At 40.7% G+C, this 21843-nt stretch overlaps 1 protein-coding gene across 5 annotated transcripts in view; it reads right to left on the bottom strand.

The window, feature by feature from the left end:
* Nucleotides 1-15400, bottom strand: part of TAB3 (TGF-beta activated kinase 1 (MAP3K7) binding protein 3) — a 1373830-nt gene extending 1358430 nt beyond the window's left edge. For all 5 annotated transcript variants that reach the window (XM_044072385.1, XM_044072386.1, XM_044072388.1 and 2 more), the window contains exon 1: nucleotides 15220-15400. In XM_044072385.1, coding sequence (XP_043928320.1) covers nucleotides 15220-15321 — 102 coding nt within the window. In that variant the 5' untranslated portion in view covers nucleotides 15322-15400. The remainder of the gene's footprint in view (nucleotides 1-15219) is intronic.
* Between the last annotated feature and the right edge of the window lie 6443 nt (nucleotides 15401-21843).

Genomic DNA, 21843 nt, shown 5'->3' with positions numbered 1-21843 from the left:
TGCGGAACTCTGATGTTCCACATTAAAGATCTAGCGTGGAAGACCTTTTTTTTTTTTTTTAATCTTCACTTGCTGTGAAAGACTTTTTTTGTCCCTACCTGGCCGGTCGGAAATTTGGCAACCCTGGTAACATATCACATCTTTCATTCCAAATAAGCATCTTCAGAAATCAAAACTTGTATTATATTTTCCCTTCTAAGTGCCCCTGCTTTATCTTCACTATTGCATATCAAGCTCCAATCCCCACCCATGAATAACATTGGCTGCTGGAAACAGAATACTTCACCCATATTTCTCTTAAGTTCCTTTATAACAGTTTTAGATGGGGTATAAATACTTGCCAATAACATGTTATTAGCACAATCTATCCTCATTGTCTTTCTCTTTTAAGACTACTGGAGAACCTCTTGCAATCAATATTATTTCCCCTCCTTTTCTCTCTCCCTAATACTTTGTTGAATAACCATTATGGAATCCTTTCTTTTTCAAATTCACATACTGACTTATAAGTGCATCTCCAGTAACACTGCTATTTGTACCCTACACTTCTTAACAGAATTCAATACTCTGTTTCTTGTCCATACCTAAGATGCCATCCATGTTCTAAGACGTGACTGATAACATAGTCATTCTGAAAAGAAGCTATTACTTTCACATACTCTACACTTTTGTTGCAGCTTACATGCATACAATAGTGTTTGGCAGGCTAAACCCATACGTAATTGCAGCTTCTTGCCATTGCTTAAACCTATGTCACATTTTCACAGTATTCATTTCAATAAAAGCATTCAAAAAGCATTTTTATTTTTACCCCTCCCCAACAACTTTTAACTCAAAAGTAGTACAGCTACATATATTTTCCAACCAGAAGTGTTACTCCTCCATATATAGGCAAATGTCCCAGATGGACAGCTGCACCCGGAGGCTTCAGCCCTTCTAACTTTAGTTTTAATCATGTTGACACAAAGTATGTTATAGCCCCCTCTGTTCCCTTTTGCATCCACACCATCCTTTCTTACCCCATCTTGACTTCCCTCCCAGACATAATAAATAGCATACTCTCAATCAACTGATGTATTGTCTTAATGAAAAGTACTCCGGCTATCAATAAATAAATAGATTTTTCATTGTTATGATTCATACTTAGGCTGTTGCTGCTACTACTACTAGGCATGCAAATGTCTGTATTCTCTTCAAATATGAAATACTTTTTATTTCACTGAGATACTTGTCATTTCTTCTTTAAATAATATTTTTATTGTTTCTTCATACTATTACCTCAGTGTTCATTAGCAATACCTCAATGTTCACAGTTCAGTCATGTCCTGATTTATTACCTTTGCCTGCAAATAGTGCATCTACCATTTGTAGAACTCTGTTGTCAGATAAAAAAAAATGCATTCCTACTTTAACATTATTGGCATTAACAGAAGTCACTGAAAAGTCCCTGCCCCATCTTACATCTAGAATACCTTTGCATACCACACAATTATGTACATTAGGAAATTTATTATACACATATTATTAAGAGAAGAAAGAACATTTTACCAGCAACTTGTACACATTACTTAAGAAAAAAAGGAACATTTTACTTAGTTGTTTTTTCTTCTTCAGTTCCTTAATTATCCTACTAAATATTAATAAAGTTGGAAATTATGCATCATAGTCTACAACCAGTATAAAATAGTCCACACATTTCCAAGTCTTTTTTTTACCTTCTTCCCTTCACTTCCAACAGACGCAAACATCTAATGTCCAAATTGCATCTTATGAAAATGCTCCTTTATAGTATGCCTGTTTATTTACTACTTTCAGATTTTTGCTGGTTCTCTCATTATTTATATCACCCAGCATTGGTCTCTGGTTTATGTCCAAGGTACTCTACTTTTCTCATCACTTCCGGTGCTTTTTCAGTTACTCAATTACTTTCCTTTGGAAAACTGAAGAAGTTTTACATGCAAGTTCTGTCAACTGGCTGTGCCACTGTCAGAGGAATGAGAAGCAGAATCCTGCTTCAGCTTGCCGGCGCACTTTTTTGCAGTATAAACTTTTTTATCTCCTCTTTTGCTTGTTCTGAAAATTATTCAGAAGACAGAATGATACAGTAACTTGAATCTCATACCTGCATCTTGACACCCTCTCATTGCTGAGATAAACTTACTTCTCTTTTATCTGGCAGAGTGAATAACCATTTTCTATGAACACTCCATGTCCCCAACTGATAATACTTCATTCTTCTGCAAAATTTTGCCAGGAGCAGCTCCTTCTTCTAAGAATCCATCTTTTACTACTACAAGTCTTGTCTTCTTTAAAATGGCCAAATCTGGAGCATAGACAAGATGTGCCCTTTCTAATAATGAATCCTGATTAGAATACAGCTTATTTAGACCTACTTGGGACAATTAAAGTACAACCTAACACCCTAGTCATGGGTGATTTCATTCCATTAACTGGAAACTTATATGAGCCCAAACTCACTCGCACAAAAGTTCCTGGACTTTGTTAATTCAAATGCCCTGGAACAAAAAATGCACCACCCCACAAGGGGCTCTAATATTCTAGACCTGGTCCTCACCAATATGAGTGACTGATGCAACACCTCATGTGTAAGTCCTGCACTGGTTAAATCCTACCATAAATCAGTCATTTTTGAAGTAGCAATAGCACCAGAACTCCCCACGGGAGAAGCCAGGCTAAAAAAACTCTTAAGGGATGGTATAATCAACTTCCAAGCTCCAGTTTCCACATATGGAATTGACGGCTATACTAAGGTATACACTGATGCCCTGTATAAACATCTACACAAATGTAGAGAGATAGCCATGCCTGATAGGATTAAAGCAAGATCCTTTAAGAAAAAAAGAACAACCTGGTGGACATCTAGCATTAATAGATCATACAATAAGCAAAATAAGCTGTCTAAAAATGCAAACGTGAGAACCCAAAACTGGAAAAGCTCCCTCCTCAGCCTAAACAAGCAAATAAGACAACTTGTAAAAATCCTCCAAGTGCAACTATGAGAAATATTTAGCAACCATAGCAAAGGATAACCATAAGGCTTTCTTCAGCTATGTCTGCAACCTAAAAGGTAGGACTCAGATGTGTGGTAAACTAATTGTGGATAGTATCGCACACATTGACCCTGCAGAAATTGCAAACCTGCTAGCAGACAGGACTGGAGAAAATATCACCCAACCATTCTCAAAGCATATCGTAAACAATGTCTTGAACATCACCTCCTCTCTGCATTGCCAAAGTGCAAGTTACCGATGCTCTCTCCAGGAAAAACACAGCCTCAATGGGACCAGATGGCATTCCAGGCTGTGTTCTTAATGTTATTAAACACGAGTTAGCTATTCCACTAGGCAACATATTCAACCACAGCCTGAGTACAGGTTTTGTCCCCACTGAATGGAAAACATCGACTGTTTTCCCCCTCCACAAGGGCAGCTCGGCAACAGACCCAGGTAACTATAGACCCATGAGTTTAACCAGCCTCATCCGTTAGGCAATGGAATGCATCATCACGAACCTCATAAATAAAGACATAGGAGACCTCCAAACCCTAGATCCATCCCAGTTCAGTTTTGTCAAGGGTAGGTTGTGCCTGCTAAATCTGGTGGACTTCTTAAGCAACGTGACCAGAGATATGGACAAAGGTAAAGTTATGCACGCACCCTACTTTGACTTGGCCAAGGCCTTTGACACAATCCCACATTCCGGCATCACTGACAAACTAACCCAGTTGAATATCAACTCCTATGTTGTCAGCTGGGTTGCAAACTGGTTCACAGATCAACAACACTCAGTCAAAGTGGAAGACTTCACCTCTATCAGACCACCTGTCACCAGTGGGGTCACAAGGGTCAGTGCTGGGCCCCCCTCTGGTTTGGCATACAGTTCTCAGAAGTCCAGGCCAAAAAGGAGGGGCTGTGGCTAACCAAGTTTGCATATGACTGCAAATTAGATGCTATCACCGAATCCCCTAGCAATGTCAGCGTTCTTCAAAAGGGGCTTACATAGACCAATGAATGCTGCCAAAGCCAATGTCTTAACCTAAATGCTAAAGGACGCATCATCAGTCCTTTCAGTAAAAACAATGTCCCTGCTGATTATAAAATAAACAATAACACCCTAAGTACCAATTCTGTAGTGAGAGATCTGGGAACACACGTTGACTGTGACCTCATCTTCGACCACCATGTGCCTACTGTGGTGAGGAAGGCATGCAAAGTTACTTATCTGATTAGCGAAGGCATTGCATCAAGAGCAAAAGAGGTTCTAACTCCTCTGTACTCATCCTTCACCAAGCCTATTATTGAATATAATGCTGCATTTGCAATGTACCATGTACTAGTCACCTGCAGCAACTTGAGACACCTCAGAGATTTCTAACTAAGAAAATTCAGGGTCTCCAACACGTCTTACATGAACAGACTGAAGAAGCCATCACTGCACTCAGTAGTACAGAGACTTAGAGGTGGACTTGTGTCTGGCTTATAGGGCTATCTCTGACCCAAATCTTATGAAAATGCTGCACATCCATAAGTCAAATGAGACTAGAGTCACCCATTCTAGAGACCTCAATCTAGCCTGCAACATAAACAGGACCTGATGGAGAGACAGATACATCTCTCAGAAGTTCCCACTCCTCTGAAATAAGTTTCCAATCCATGTCCAGAGCATCTCAATGACCCTGTTTAAGGGCAACCTGGACAACTGGATGGGAAACCGTAAATTTCTGCCAGGGATTGCCCCTGCTTCCCTCCTGGGCACTGGCAGTCCTTGCTAGGAAAACTCTTGGGCATAGACACCTCATATCTACTATTAAATTGGGATTTAACAGCTAGGTTTGTAAAGACCCTCTGGTCAATAGCCTAGTAACATCCTATGAGCCTATACCTCCCTTGTACTCCTCACTCATCAGGCCAATAATAGAGTACAATGCTACCTTTGGTATGTACCTTACCAGGCACCTGCAGCAACTGGAAAGACCTCAAAAGTTTCTTACAAAGGAAATTCAGGGTCTTCAGCATATGTCATACATTAACAGACTGAAATCACTACCATTATACTCTGTGTCTTACAGACTACTCAGAGGTGACCTCTGCCTTCCATATAAAGCAATCTCAGATCCTCCTCTAATGGAAATGCTGCACATTCAAAAATCAAACAGTCTAACATGCACTCGTGCTAAGGAACTCAACCTAGTATGTGACATCAACAAGACTTGCTGGAGAGACAGATACGTCTCACACAGGTTACCTCTCCTCTGGAACAAACTTCCAATTCTGGTGAAGCAGAGCCCCTCACTGACTGAATTTAAGCATAATTTGGATGACTGGATGAGAAAAGTACAGTTGTGTACCTACCATAAATGTAGATGTTCCGAGTGTATTCACTGTTGCAGTCATTACAATTGAGGTTATCCTGCTGGCAGGCTACCCGCAGTCGGCCTGAATTCCAAAGTCCTGGTCCGGAGTCGGTTGCTGTCGCCTCTTCCCTGATGTCAGTGCGCCAGGGGTATAAAAGATGCAGCCGACGCCATTTTCTTCAGTTTTTCTTGCCCCAGATGTCAGGTGCCCCCAAACGGGTAGGCTAAAAAAACATTGCTTGTAAAAGCATGCACTAAAATAAACAATACCTTCATCTACAAGCAAATACACCACATAGGCTGTATAAGATAGAGAAGTACAGATAAGTCCCAGCAAAGAAAGGGGGATGGTGGGTGGGTAACCTGGACTGCAACAGTGAATACACTCGAACATCTACATTTATGGTAGGTACACAACTGTACTATGTTCATCGTGTTTCAGTGTTGCAGTCATTACACTTGGTTGAATCCCAAAGCTGAGGTTGGGCGGCTGGGTCTAAATAGAATTAGGAGTGGCTATAAGGCCCTGCAAAACTGCAGTGGCAAAGCCTGCTCTGGATTTAGAGTAAAGAGGTAAGTGGTAGTGCTTAGTAAAAGTGTGCACTGAAGTCCAAGTTGCAGCTTCCAAAATATCATTGGTTGGTACTCCTCTGAGGAAGGCTGCTGAAGTGGCTGCTGCCCTGGTAGAATGTGGTCTAATGCTCTTAGGCACTGATTTGCCATGTTGTGAACAGCAGAAACGAATGCAGTGTCCTATCCATTTGAAATAGTCTGCTTTGAGATACCCTTTACTTGTGATCCTGCAGCATATGCCACTAAAAGTTGCTCAGTCTTTCTGAAAGGTTTAGTTTTGTCCAAGTAGAAGTGCAGCTGTCTGTGTATGTCCAAAGAATGCAGAAGTCTCTCCCCTTTATTCTGCGGGTTTGGGTAAAACATAGGCAAATGAATGGTTTGGTTAAGAGCCACACAGGACACTACCTTAGGCATAAATGTTGGGTTTGTCCTTAGAGAAACCCTGTCCAGATTGAAGATAATAAAAGGTTCCACAGCCATTAATGCCTGTAACTCTGAGACTCTTCTTGCTGATGTTAATGCTACGAGCAGAGCTGTTTTCCATGATAAGAATTTTATCTCGGCTGTACTGGCTGGTTTTAAAGGAGGCAGTGTGAGTTTTTCCAAGACAAAATTGCAGGTATTGGTGCTCTCCTTGGAAGTCTTATGTTTTTGGCCCCTCTGAGGAACTGCCTAAGCAAAGGATGTGAAAAAATAGGTGGGTCTGTATTGTAATGAGCTGAAATGGCAGAGGCATGGATCTTAACTGATGAGAAAGATAGGCCTTTGTCCAGCATCTCAGTTAGATATTATAAGATCTGAGGAATATTTGGAACAAGCGTGTCAATTCCTTGTGCCTGGTTCCAAGCACAGAATCTCTTCCATTTTTCTGCATAAGATTTTCTGGTGCTGGGCCTCCTGGCCTCCAAAATAACATCCATAACCGCTTTAGAGAGAGGTGTATTCTGAATGGTTACAATATCCGCCATGCAGCTCGATTTAGAGTTCTGAATTGGCTGTGCAGGATCTGATTGTTTTATTGGGTCAGTAAATGAGGAATTTGAGGCAATGTTCAGGCAGGGACTTGGGACAAGCTCCTTAGGATTGGGTACCAGTGTTGGCATGGCCAATCCGGGGCAATCAGTATCATTTGTGGCTTCTCGTCTGACCTTTAGGAGTACCTTGGGGAGGAGAGGCAGTGGAGGAAAGGCATATACTGTAAGGCTGTTCCAGCGGAATAACAAAGCATCCATTTTCCATGCTTATTTGTGATAAGTCCTTGTGCAGAATCTCTGAAGTTGGCAGTTGTGAGGGGAGGCAAAAAGATCTATGTCTGGGCATCCCCATTTCCTTGGTATCATGCTGAAGATTTGTGGATCTAGTTTCCATTCATGAGGGTCCATGAGGTTTCTGCTTAGTTCGTCTGCCAGAGCATTTGTTTTTCCTGGCAGGAATTGTGCTTGCAGATGTACTTGGTAGGTCAATGCTGTGTTCCACAAAATCATGGCTTGTCTGCAGAGGGGGTAGGAATGTGTGCCCCCCTGCTTGTTTATGTACCACATGACTGTGGTGTTGTCCGTCTTTATCAGCAGCTGTCCTGGATGAAGTAGGTCCTTGAAGGCTGTCAGGGCATTTTGTACAGCTAGCATCTATTTTTGATTGATGTGTAGATGCCTTTGGCTTGGGGGCCATGTGCCCTGAATACATTTTTCTGCCATGTGGGCCCCCCAGGCATAATCTGATGCATCTGTTGTTAGTGTTTGCCTGGCTGTGGGTAAAGTGAATGGCTGTCCCTTGTTGTGGTGACAGGCCTGTGCCCACCATCAAAACTCCTGTTGCAGGCAGGGAATGAGTGAAATTAATGATTCCAGGCTGTGGGAATGTTGAGTCCAAACACTTTTTAGGTACCATTGTAGTTTCCTCATATGCAGTCTTGCATATGGAATTAGCAGAATGCAGGAGGCCATGTAGCCCAGAGCCTGCAGAATTTTTCTTGCAGATAACTGGGTCTTTGTTGCCATGCTTTCGAAGTAAGAAGTCAGTTGCCTTTGTTTGTCTGGCGTGAGATAAGCCATCTGGGCAGTTGTATTTAAGCTTGCACCCAGGAATATTATCTCTTGAAAGGGTACTAGTTTTGATTTCTTTTTGTTTACTGTGTACCCTAGGCAAGTTAGTAAACTTTCTACAAACGCCAGATGCTTTAGTAGAGTGTCTTTGGTCTCTGCTTGAATAAGACAGTCATCCAAGTAGGGATATATTTGAATTCCTCTTTGTCTGCAAAAAGCAATTACTGGTGCCAGGCATTTATTGAAGACACTAGGCGCAGTAGATAAGCCAAAGGACAGTGCAGATAATTGGTAGTGCATTGAGCCAGCTATGAATCTGAGGTATCTTCTGCAAGATTGTCTGATTGGGACGTGCAGGTATGCCTCTTTGAGGTCCAAAGTTACAAGCCAAGCCTTCTTGCCCAGCATGGGCAGAAGCTACTGCAGAGTCAGCATTTTGAATTTCGGAACGTCCAGAAAAGTATTTAGAATAGACAGGTCCAGAATTGGTCGCCATGCTTTGTCCTTTCTTGGTACTAAGAAAAGTCTTGAGTACAATCCCTGTCCCTGCTCTTGTTGTGGCACTGGCTGAATAGCCCTCATGTCCATGAGAGATGAAACTTGGTTTTGTGCCTCTGCCCATTGATTGTGTGGCAGGTCTGGCATACCTTTTGCCTTTGGAAGGGTGTGAAACTGGAACCTGTAGCCCTGAGAGACTATGTTTAAGACCCATTTGTCCTGGGTGATCATGTGCCAATTTTGTGAAAAAAGTGCCAGCTTTCCCCCTAAGGGTACTGCCAAAAGATAAATGCTTGGCAATGGCAGAGGGAATGGGACTGTTTCCTATATGGCTGTGATTTCTCTTCTCCGCTTTTGGAGGTAGAAGCACCCCACTGTTTGGGCCTGTATGAGCCCTGGGGCTGTTGTCTGCCTCTAGGGTGTCTGTATCTGCCTCTTTGTTGTCTGACACGGGAAACAACCAATTCTTAGAAGGCCAGTTCCTACTAAATCTGAGTGGCTGTACCTGTAAAAAATCCTTCACTGTCTGCATAGATTTAGCCTTATCCTCAATTTTCTTCAACACCTCTTCTGCCTTAACACCAAACATAGTATCATGCTGTAATAGAGCATCCAATAATTTTGCTTTAACATGATCAGGCAGAGTCTGTTCCTTTAACCAAGCATGCCTTCTAATGACAGAACCTGTTACAGCGGCCCTGCAAGAGGCCTCCAGTGAATCATAACCACATTGCAAAGTATGTTTTCCCACTTGTTCAGCTGCATGCAATAAATCCTGCAATTCCTTGTTCTCAGAACATTCAGAATTTGTCAACATTTTCTGTTTTAACAGAGACATTAAGTATTGCTGATATTTAAGCATATGAAACTGACAATTTAAAGCCCTTACAGCTAAAGTAGCAGAAGTGTAAACTTTTGTTTCCCCCATCTGTCCAGTGACCTACAATCTCTATCTGAGGGGACAGTTTTTTTTGCAGTAGCAGCCTTAACCCCTTTGGGACCCTGAGAAATAGTTTCTGGGTCAGCAGCAGGGTTTTTATATAGAAATCTATGAGAAACTGGAACCCTGTAGTATCTGTCTGGCTTAACAGGTACAGGAGGTAAAGAGTCGGGAGACAGGCCGGACTATGAAAATACATCATCTACAATATCTAGAGGAGGAGGAATAGCAAGAGGTCTGTGCTGAGGTAGTAAAAGAAAGTCTCTGAGCCTTTTCTTAGAATCTGAATAATCTTGGCTCTCCCAGTGGAAATGTTCCCTCATGGTATGCAGGGTTTCCCCAAATGAGTAATCCTCAGGAGGAGAAGCTGAAGGAATAGATTCTTCAGCATCAGAATCCTCATAGGGAGGAATAGAGTATCCCTGTTCTGAAGAGGAGTCAGAGGAAATGGAAACCTGATCAGAGGAATCATATTCAGTGGCTTGCCTAGGCCTCTTATCGGGGGGGGGGGGGGACCCCTGATCAAAATAATTAGGTCTTTGGCCATTTTGAGCATCTGTTTCTTAGGCATGGAAGTCTGTCCTGGAGAATGCTGTACTTGTTTCCTTGTCTTTAAAACTGTTTTAGTCTTTGATGCTGAAGTTGGCTTGATATAAAGCTGTGTAGATCTGAAAATACCCTCAGAAGCCGATGCCTGCTCAGCGACTCCGGACCCATCTGAGGGATTAGTTTCCGAAGGCCCAATACCTTGAGTATCCAGAGGCCTAGCTGTCTCCACGTGGGAGTCAGAGGTAGCCTGTGGCTCTGAGGTAGCGGGTATCAGGGGCTGCGAAAGCGCCTCACTGAGAACCGGCGACTGGACTAGAAGAGGCTTCGTCGTCAGTTTTGTACCTCGGATGCCTGTCCTTTTCTTTTTCCTTGCGCTTTTTATGAACTCCGGTCGTCGGCTGTTCCAACGGCATTATGTAGTTAAACCTTCGGCCAAAGTAATGAAAAGCAAAACCGTATCGATGCTTAATAGTGCGTTGGTTAAATCTAGCACAAAACCGACAACTAGCAATGTCATGGTCAGGGCCTAGGCAAGGAATACAGTAAGAATGAAAATCCTTATGAGGTATTTGCTTCCCACAAGAAAAGAACTGTTAATTTTTTCTGACATCAGTCTGGAGCAAGAAAAAAGTTTCCCCAATGGGGTACTTAGCTTTATAGAAGACTTCGGATCTGAAATTCAACTTCAAAAATCTCAGGAGTCGGCCGACCGGCACTTGCGAACTGCTTTTGCTTCGGGCACCGCGCGGCAAGAAAGACTGAAGAAAATGGCGTCGGTTGCATCTTTTATACCCCTGGTACACTGACGTCAGGGAAGAGGCGACAGCAACCGACGCCGGAAAAGGACTTTGGAATTCAGGCTGACTGCGGGTAGCCTGCCAGCACGATTACCCCAAGTGTAATGACTGCAACAGTGAAACACGATGAACATCTGCAAATTCACTCCGGGAATTTCACCTGTGTCCCTCTTGGTGGTTGTTCTTGACTTAGTTCCATTTAATATCTTGATATTCTTGGGAACAGGGGGTTGTACTTGGCTAGGCTTGTAACAGCCCTAGGGCCACTAGCCTAGTAATCCCTTATGATCCTACCACCACTTCAATTTCTTATTTATACTTTTTTAAACACTTTTAAACTGTCACTCAAGACGTAGGCAAACATACATTAACAAAAAAGAAAACAACTATAATAGCATTCTTCCATTTATACTCACTATACAAGTTTTTTTTATTTATAACAAATGTCTTTCAGTCTCTCATTACATAAATCGCTGTACTCCCGCTGTCCCATAAACCTCACGCCTAATCCTGAACATTATTCTGCATGTATTGTTCCCATAAATCCATTTATTTATATGTAATTTACTTCTCCGCTCTTATAAAGATCCCACTTCCAGTTCTGTCTTTTACTATAGTCAATACTTTAGATACATCTGGTTTAGATTTTGAATTCCATTTTCTAGTAATTGCTTTTTTGTCAATCAACAGAATTAAACTTTATTAATAAAGGCCTTACTATGTCTAGGCAATTCAAATTGTGTGTCCCAGCTCAAAAGAATTATTTCCTTAGTTCAAGCCATTTACTCCCTCAATATTTCCCACAGAGTACTCTGTAGGCAATTTTTGACATCTGCCAACTCATTACACTCCCAAAACACATGTTCCTGGTTACCTCATCCATCCCCATCTCACCTCCAACATTTGTTACTGACCGAGGGGGAAATTTCTTTGAAGTCTGCTTGGGGTGTTAAAATACCCATGAAATCATTTACAAGAAAAAAAATCCTAAACCCTCTGGACTTTGTTGCATACATATCCTCCCATTGTTCCTTTACAAAATGCTTTTCCAATCGCTTTTCCCAATCTTTTCTAACCTTCTCTGAATGATATCCTGCAATATTGTGTATGCTGTACTATTTTTTCCCTTCTTAACAAGCTTCTGTTCTAGATTCATCTTAAAACTCTACCAGAGCAGAGCAGTTAGTTTTTTATTTATACTTTTTATCCATCTATTCCTTCCAATTTCTCGGACACAGCAAAAATATCTCGGGTTTCCTCTGCATGCTCAACAGTTCTTTTCAGCTAGTGTTTCCTTCATTTCAAACTGATTATTGCAGATTTATCAGGTCTGAATAGCTACTTAAAATGACAAGAAATAAGACCAAAATGTTCAACATCCACAGTTTTAATAAAACGCAAAGCTTTTGAGTAACAAACTTTTATTAGCTTTGAACGGTCTCAAATTGCTCTCATGATGTCATTATGTAATTGATGTGTTTTTATTGGCTGGTCTCTTGTATAAAAGCTTTTCAGCTTTATTGAAATTTTATGCATTGAAAAAGAGTTTGTTACTCGAAAGCTTAGCGTTTTATTAAAACTGTGGATGTTGAATGTTTTGGTCTTATTTCTTATCGTATTATTCATTTGGACTGCAAGGTTCTTTAGCTGAGGAAGGAGTGTTGTTCTTCAGCTACTTAAAACATCTACTTTTTCCACAATTTTGTCATTTAACTATTTGTATTTCACCAGTGTCTAAACTCCTCTGAATGCACCGGATTTATTTTTCCCCTAAATTACTGGAAGTCATCTCCTCTACTGAGGCTGAAACTTTGTCCTTTTTTTGCTGAGCAAAGCCCCAAAGTAGGGACAGAATTTAAATATGTATCTTATAAACTTAGAAAGTTGCTAGAACAACAGGTTTTCTGTTAACATGTATTTTCTCAAGGATATGAAGTCTGAATCTCAAATGTATGCCATTATTTAGTAACTTCAATCCTTAGTGACTTACTAAAAGCAGACCAAGAAATGAGGCAGAAATCTGGATAGTTGAGTGGTATGTTGCAAGACTCTTCCTCACGACAGTTTTTTTTTTCATTTTCTAGTTTATTTTCTCTTACTTTCTCCAGATTTCTTTGTTACGAAAGTGTAGTGAATAACTACCAAATTAATTTTACCCAAGTAAATTGGTTTTGTTGGCTGCTTTTCAAAGTTTCTCTTTTCACACTGCGAGAGCTCTGGCCAATCTGCTAATCTGAGTGCAGCCATCTTGAAGTTTTATCTCTACAGTGGACATCTTGAGTCTAATAATCTTCCTAAATGAAGAGTCATTCATAGGAGAGGTATGGGGAAGGAAGGCCTCATTATCCTTGCTTGCTTCTGAAACAAAAAAGTTTGGATACTCAGAATCCCATTCCTTAGATACAGAGGAAATGGAATTTTCCTCTCCTATTACTATCTCAAACAGGGAGCTGACTGGGTTTACCCAAAGAACAGGACAAAAAAGTGTGGCAGGCTATGGAAAGCATACAAAGGGGTGACACAGAGTCATGGCAAGCCTGTGTAGGGTTGGTTGCTAATGTCAAACCATATTCCCAATGATAAGAAGAATAGATCACACAACGTTCCACAGCTTGCACACATTTAATGTCTGAGCCCTACCTATCTGCCCCACAGATGTGACAATCTTTTCATCCCTCACCAGCAAGTTTAGCCCTCCCCAGTCCAAAGATCCACCATTGTGCTTTCATTGGGGGAAACAATAATTTCATATGAGAAAATCAGGCATGGCTATATTCCAGATGCTCAAACAAAGGACAGTCACCTTGGCAAACCAGTCCAAGTACTTCCAGAAATGGATGCGAGAGGTTCACATACTGAGTACCTCTCAAAGTCAGTTAACAGGAATAAGACTGATTTCGCACTTGTTGAAAGGGCCATTAAGGAGCAAAAGGATTATTAAGGAACAAGAGGCTACTTTCTGTGCAGGCATTGCAGGAGGAGGCTTTGATCAAAGCCTGGCCTCTCTTTCCCTCATATTCTCTACTTGGTCGGGAACTAGTCTAGGATTGCATTAAGCACCCTTTTGTTGCTCCCCGCAGACCAGCCTCCACTGCCATCATCTCGTTCAATCTGATGAAGGCCTCAAGCTTCCTTGCTCACTGCCCAGAATTGGTCTGGTATGAGCACTTGTGTCAATTATTTCACACCATGCTCCTTCGACAGGAACAAACAAACAGTAGTGGTAGTGCTACTGTCAGTCCCTTGCTAACAAGCTGATAACACCAGGAAAGATTGCAAGGCTTTTGGCTTTGATTTTGGAACATTAGGACTGAAATCCGATGTGAAATATGCAAACAGAAGGAAGGAAGTTGGGCTAGATATGCCCCCCTTTTTTAAGAAGTGACATCAAGGAACTTTGAACAAATGCACTGCAAACAATTATAAAATGTACAAAACCACAGATATCAAAACAGTTAATCCCAATGTTCACCCAAAGCAAAATACCTCCAAAAGTTAGATTTTAATTCCTTCAGCAATAGTCCTTACAAAGAACATCCTAGGTTTTGAACTGATTAAGGAATGCTGTTCTTGTTTAGAACTGCTAGACTTTCAAGGAGTAGAGATATAGAATGTATGACTAAGAACCTAAATGCAAACTGTACAGATTTGCAGCAGGGTTAACAACTGCAGAGTAACAGAATTAAAAAAAATAGTATAATTAAGAGCTGCACAACAGCAATACATAACTTTTTGAGAAGTAACATTAACTATGAAGTGGCACAGTAAAATGGTGACAAACATAGCTCTCAAGTGTCAAGAATTCTGCAGAATGTCCAGATTTTTGCCTCATAATTTTGGTCAGTTCCTCATAAAATGTGTATTTTTCTGGCAAATTATCGAGGACTGAAGTTACTACATAATGACAGTCATTCGAATTTCACATCCTTCAGAAACTGTATAAGTGTGCAAAACATTTCACTGTAGAAACTTTCTGAATTTATAAGAGCAATATATAAAATCTGCCCATGACTTTGGTTCTTTGTCCCTCCCTCATTATTAATGGCTTTGTTCAGACTTCTTGTGTTAAGAGGTTGAGAGGTATGGTGACAAAGGATAAATAGTTAAATACTGCAACTACACTTGGAAAATACACTTGTGGCACTTGAGGGCATTCTCCTGCCCTCTATTATTGCAACATATTTAACACTTCACTGTGCATTAAAGCACCCACAGATGATCTTCTCAGTCTTATCAGTTCATTAATGCCTATCAGGAATTATTTCCATGGTGAACTATATGATGAAATGATTGGCATTACTGAAATGAGTATATCACTGCTCAGTGGTGATGACAGTGCACATACGAACTTGAGACATACACAGCATTACTTAATAAACCATCTATCAAAACTATTAAAGGTCGATAACTATTAAAAAAACAGATTACTTGACTGAAACATACCTGAAACATACATTGAGATACCACTGTTTCTGGAATTTCAGGAAAACGCTGTCGGAGGTCATTAAGTACCTGAATGTCAAGGGCCCAACTGCTCTGTGCCATACCAGGAAGGATAAGTGATCCTATAGTGGATGGAATACTACAATCTGCCAGTGACTAAAGTCCTTGGTCCCTTCCAGCATTTTCTGTGAAAGAGGTTAAAAAAAATAAGTGTCATGATTAGATAAAATATTATCCAGAAACAAATGATGCTACATTATCAGCAAGTTTACCTTTACAATGTCGCAAATAACATGTGCGACTTGTCATGTATCCGGCTCTAAAGGTCGGAAAACTGCACTTTTGAATACTGAAAACAGTGAAAGTGCTAAACAATGAATTCGACATTCTGGGAATGTTGAACGTTTTTGAAACACCCGTCATTTCCGAATGTCTCCAAACACCATTATGCAGGGGGACAAGCCCCCCTGTACCTCCCATGTGGGGGGCAAGCCCCCCACACCCTCTGCTGATTTAATATACTGGGTCCGAGATCACACTACTGTGAAGGAAGGGGCACGTGCTCCGATCCCCACTAAGAATGCCAAATCCACATAAGTGAATGCACACTGGCATTCGCTCATGTGCGATTTCAGCAATTTACAGTTTGCTATTACGAAGTTTTGAAATCACATTTTCGCACATCTGGCCATCACAGATGTGCAGTTCAACACTGTAAAGGTAAACCTTATCAGCATCATGACTTAATATGATAACTGGTCAAATAATCATTCATAGCGCATAGAAGGCCATCCACAGCGCATCTTAGTCATCAAGACAAAAGAATGGAACTTTTATTTCCAGATACTTAACTCCTGCAAGGATTTCTCTATCTACATTAAAATGGAAATGAAAAAGATGTAAAGTATTTCTACCTTTACCCGATCCACCAACATCAACAGAAATAAAAACTTAAGTCACAAAGAACAGTTATTTTACCATTTACTCAACTGAAGTTTGTTTACATGGTCTACATTTCAGTAATGAAAGCTAATAACTACAGTTTTATTCTCATTTCTAGTGCCACGGTTGTGGCAAGAATAGTTTTCTCATGAAAAGGCAAGTTTACACATATATGCATATACATATATATATATATATATATATATATATATATATATATATATACATATATATATATACATATACACACACACACACATATATATATATATATATATATAGCTATCTATACATATATATTATATATATATATATATATATATATATATATATATATATATATATATATATATATATCTATACATGTGTGTATATATATATATATATATATATATATATATATATAAACACACACACACACACACATACATATATATATATATATATATATATATATATATATTACACACACACGTGTGTAGATATATATATACACACACACACACACACACAGGTTGCCTGGAATCTGTGCATTTGTGCCTGGATGGTTAAACTTCAAACTGCAGTCTGTTTTAATGGAACTGCAGTACTAAACTACAATGGGGGGAGAAGCTTAAAGACAAATACCACATAATGTGCTCACTCCCCTAACACCTACAGGAAACTGTTATTTTTATATCCAAGATTAAAGAAATGTTAATTGCAAGATGTGCCAAATTTTCCAATTCACCACCTAAGTGGTCTATTCTTGCTACACCCCAGCAAGCTTACAAAGGGGACAGTCCAATGTTACAATTATCGTATATAAATTAATTAAAACGTATCCATCTCACATCATTTTAAAAACTCATTCACTTTCTTTTTTACTCTTACTGCTGAGAGTCATAATTTCAGCTGACTAAAGACAGAAAAATCTTCACTTTCCTTAACTAAATATTTAAGCACATCTTGGAGAATTTGCAGTTTTCCTCAAGCTAGCCAAGAAATGTAATTCATCCATTAAGTCATGGTTAAGTCCCAGGGACTCATGTCAGTAGCTGTACCTGTAACAATTCTCAACATGAGCTACACAGGTGGGACTCTAAAAATGTCCAAGTCACATTAAGCTCCTCTTGATCTGTATCACCACAGCTTAATCAGAGGCTTTCCTGGACCATTTCTCACCTTTCAAAGACAAAAAGCCTGGTGACCTTGAAGAGAAAACTCACATCCATGACTTGCATGTGTGATAACATTTCTTCTGCTCATTACTCACACACTGTGACCTCACATGAGAATGAGGATTTTTGACCAACTGTATATCAAAATCTATTTACAACAGCTGAGTTCCTATTTCACTACCACAGCCATCTTAGAACATTCAAAAGTGTGGATGCTACCTCAACCCAACTGTTGATTACACATTCCTCCTTGCCATTTCATGACCACTATTATGACCATTTTGCACCCGAATTTCTCAACTGCAGCCCCACCACACACACACACACCTTGAAAAGTGCAACCCACTCTTTTCTCAGAAAGTACCATGGCATCAAACTTTAAGGAGCTAATTTTCACTCCAGCCACTTTGCATTTAACAGCAAATCACTTCAGTGTGCAATGGTGTTTCAGTCAAGTGAGCCCAGAGTGGGCATCATCATTTGCAAACAAGAAAGATGCCACTAGTAGCTCTCCAAACCAAACCAAATACTTTCCCAGCTCTTGCTGCATTTTGATACCCTGTCTACAAAAAGCATAGACAGAAGCAGTAATTGGCCCCATGCCCAGCACATCACATATCCTGATACCTACCGTAAAATGAATCCAACACACTATCAAGAATGTTTGCAAGTGCACATTGCTATACTACATTCATTAAGGGAATGGACAGTATGCAGCACTGGCACGAGTACTACATTACTCATTTTTTTTTAATTATTTATTTATTTATTGACATTTGTTGACCGGGAACGTCCAATGGGTTAAAAACCCATTCTCAGTAGAGGCCCGGGGAAAAAAGCTCCACAAATATTACAAGTAAATGAGTACAACATGAGTAATTGGGTATTACATGGAGAGAGCAAAGACTTGTACAAATATTACATGGATACAAGCAAAGACATATACAATACAATACAGTATGAGCAGAAATACTATACATCTAGATGAGAGTTTATTTAATAGGCCACAGAACGATGGGGTCCATATCATTTGTGTTTTGTCAAAGCATAAAGTTGAAAGGCTAGGTATCAAAAATAATAAAGGTTATAGAACTGGTTTTAGTGCAATAGAGGGTAATGTTTTAGGATTGTTTCAGGGTGGCCTCTTTGTTAGGCAAGGGCAGGATGGATTGTTTAGGTAGCATGATTTTAGTGCTGACTTAAAGCTTTTTATGCAGCCCATTTGAGTTATATGTGGGGGCAAGGCATTCCATAGTTTGGCAATGCTGTGGGAGTACAGACATTGTCCAGCTTTTTTGTTGGGTTTTGTTATAGTGAGCAGCTGTTTGTCTGAGGATATTAGTGTTTGTGTGGGATTATATGTTTGTAGGATGGAGCTGAGTGCTGGGCAGTCACTAGGACTGAAGATTAATTTGTGGGCTAAGGTTAGTTGGGTATAGTGGAGGAGGTGGGGAAACTCTAGCCAATTTAATTCTGCAGTAGCATGGCAATGATGTGAGCAGTGAGGTTTCCCCGTGGCAAATTTTGCTATTTTACAATAGCAGAATTATAGTTTTTTATTAATGGTCAAGTTAAGGTTAGTGAAGATAGCACTACCATATAGAAGGGAGGGGATGATGTTCATCGGGTTAATTCCACTAGGCTACTAGCCTCTTTTTCAGGGGAGACCTGAAGTGGCATTTATACTACTAGGGAAAATTTGGCCAGGGTATCAAGGAATTTCCACTACACTTTTTGACAAGTGCCATGGAATCTTCTACATCCACCTAGGCTACCATCAGCTCAAACAGATGGGATTTCGGTTTAACGTCACGCCTGAAGGATGACACAAACACCCATCCCCGCCATGCTGCACTGCAGTGTCAAAAATCTATTCAATGTAGGAACAGAATCTACAGCCTTCTGCACCTAAGGCAAGTGTGCTGACCCCCCCCCCCCCACACACACACGCTAACTCACAAACACACTGGGTAATGTGGTCTTCACTTTCTTCAGGTGCACATCACAAACAAATTTAGACTGGATTAGTACACTCCCATAACACCTAACATAACTGCACAATGTTAAAGAGCAGCTCCACTGTTCAATAGTCTGGATGTATAACACATGAAATACATCATTCCTCCCAAATCAGAATTTCAGCTATCACATGCAGTCTTCCCTTCCAGCAATCTGGCACAGTTTTTTTTTGTTTACTGCAGGGTGGCAAATGTGTTCCACTAAAAACTGTAATGCACCACCTGGGTCACCTTTCTTAAAGTTGAGGATCATCACCAGAGTTTGACAGTGTGAGGATATTCTCTCCACTTTCTATACAACAGTGAAGATTCAAGGGGTGTATTTGCCATGGTTCTAGAACATGACAAAGTGGCTTAAATGACTGCAGATTATAAGACTAAATGAAAATCCTAATAACTACAGAAGGCTAAAGCTCAAAGACTGATGCACAGTACCCCAAAATAATATTGAAAAGTGCACATAAAGGCAAATATAAAACATGCACACATAAAAACAAATACAATATATGAATGTGGCACAACAAATGAAGATGTTCAAGCAGTGGGCAAGTATCCCCCCACGTGAAAGTTGTGGCCCCCCTCACATTCCTTAAATATATAATTAAATCAAAAGTTGTACAATCCGGTACTGTTACACAGGCATAGCTATATGACAATGTTCTGCCTGGGTTGGATGGCAGTTTAAATTAAATTAACAACACACTTTTACGAGCCTTGATGTCCTGCGGCAGAGTCTGCAGGGGGCAGCAGCCTCCTGAATGCACGTTGTGTTGCTCATTTACACGCAACTGTAGTGGATGGTTCAGCTGACAAGAGGGCAGAGGAAGGGTTTGCAACTGCGCACCTTAAGGGGTGTTTAAAGCAAGTATCACTCCAACTGGGCAATTATGGCTTTAGAATATATATACTTAGGAAATATGGAGGGATGCAAGCTGCAGAAAGAGCCAGTGCCAAGTAAAAGCTGCTTAACATTTGTTAACGATATTAGAATGCAGTAGTACAAATGCTTAAAATACTAAACAGACCCCAAAACATTATACAATGCCCAATATACTTATCACAGCAATATTATGAGGCACATTATCACATTAAGTACAATAAGTTACATGAAAGTACAGTTGTGTACACTTGCCATAAATGTACATGTTCGAGTGAATTCACTGTTGCAGTCATCACCTGTGGGTTATCCCTGCTGTGGTAGCCCTCAGTCGGCCCGAATACCAGAGTCAATGTTTTTGTGCGCCGGCTGCCATCGCCTGTAGTCTGATGACAGGTCGTCAGTGCTATAAAGCAAGCCAGCCGAAGTCATTACATCAGTTTTTCTTGCCCTAACCTATCAGAAGCACAAGGGAAAGGAGAGAAGTGGTCCTAGTGGCGAAAAAGCCACCTTGTGAAGCTTATGTCCCCCTAGGGGAAAATGTTAAATGGGGGATGGAGGGAGGGAAACCAAGACTGCAACAGTGAATACACTCGATCATCTACATTTATGGTAACTGTACACAACTGTACTATGTTCTTCATGTTTCACTGTTCCAGTCATCACCTGTGGGAGAATTCCCAAAGCTGAGGAAAAGGGTGGAAGAACAGGTTGCGTCCTAGGTATGGGTCAGGAGGCTCTGCAGAATTGCACAGGCAAACCCTGCCCTAGACTTAGAAAAGGGAGGTAGGTGTTAATGCTTTGTAAAGGTATGGACAGAAGTCCAAGGTGGCTGCTTCCAAGATGTTCCTCGTAGGTACTCCTCTGAGGAAGGCAGTGGAAGTGGAGGTTGCCCTAGTGGAGTGGGTATGGATAGACTTAGTGATGGATTTCCCATGTAGCCTGTAGCAGAAATGGACATGGTGTGAAATCCATTTGGAAATTATCTGTTTGGAGATGGGCTTCCCCCTCTGCCCCTGGGGAAAAGCTTACAAGAAGCTGGTCTGTTTTTCTGAATGGCTTAGTACAGTCCAGATAGGATCTGAGTTGTCTATGCACATTTAGTGAGTGTAGAATTCTTTCCCCCTTGTTTTGAGGGTTGGGAAAGAAGGTGAGACGGTGTATGGTCTGATTAAGAGTCACATCAGATACCACCTTGGGCATAAAGGAGGGGCTAGTCCTCAGGGAGACTCTGTCTGCATGGATAATTACGAAGGGCTCGACAGCTATGAGGGCTTGAAGTTCCGAGACCCTTCTTGGTGAGGTGATAGCTAGTAGGAAGGCAGTCTTCCAAGAGAGGTATTTCAATTCTGTTGAAGTGGCAGGTTCGAAGGCGGTAAAGTTAGTTTCTCCAACACATAATTTGGGTCCCAGGGTGGCATTGGAGGCCTTCTGGGAGGCCTGATATTAGAAGCCCCTCTGCAGAATTGCTTAGTCAAAGGATGAGAGAAAAGGAGTAGGTATGAATCATAATGGGCAGATATGGCCGAAGCATGGATTTTAATAGAAGAGAAAGAGAGGCCACTATTGAGCAACTCTGTTAGGTAATCCAGGATAAGAGGGATGGAAGGTTGGGAGGTACTGCTCC

This window comes from Protopterus annectens, chromosome 5.part0, assembly GCF_019279795.1.
Source record: "Protopterus annectens isolate FY-2018-M chromosome 5.part0, PAN1.0, whole genome shotgun sequence".
Classification (NCBI taxonomy): domain Eukaryota; kingdom Metazoa; phylum Chordata; order Ceratodontiformes; family Protopteridae; genus Protopterus; species Protopterus annectens.
This window is presented reverse-complemented; position numbering and strand designations above follow the sequence as displayed.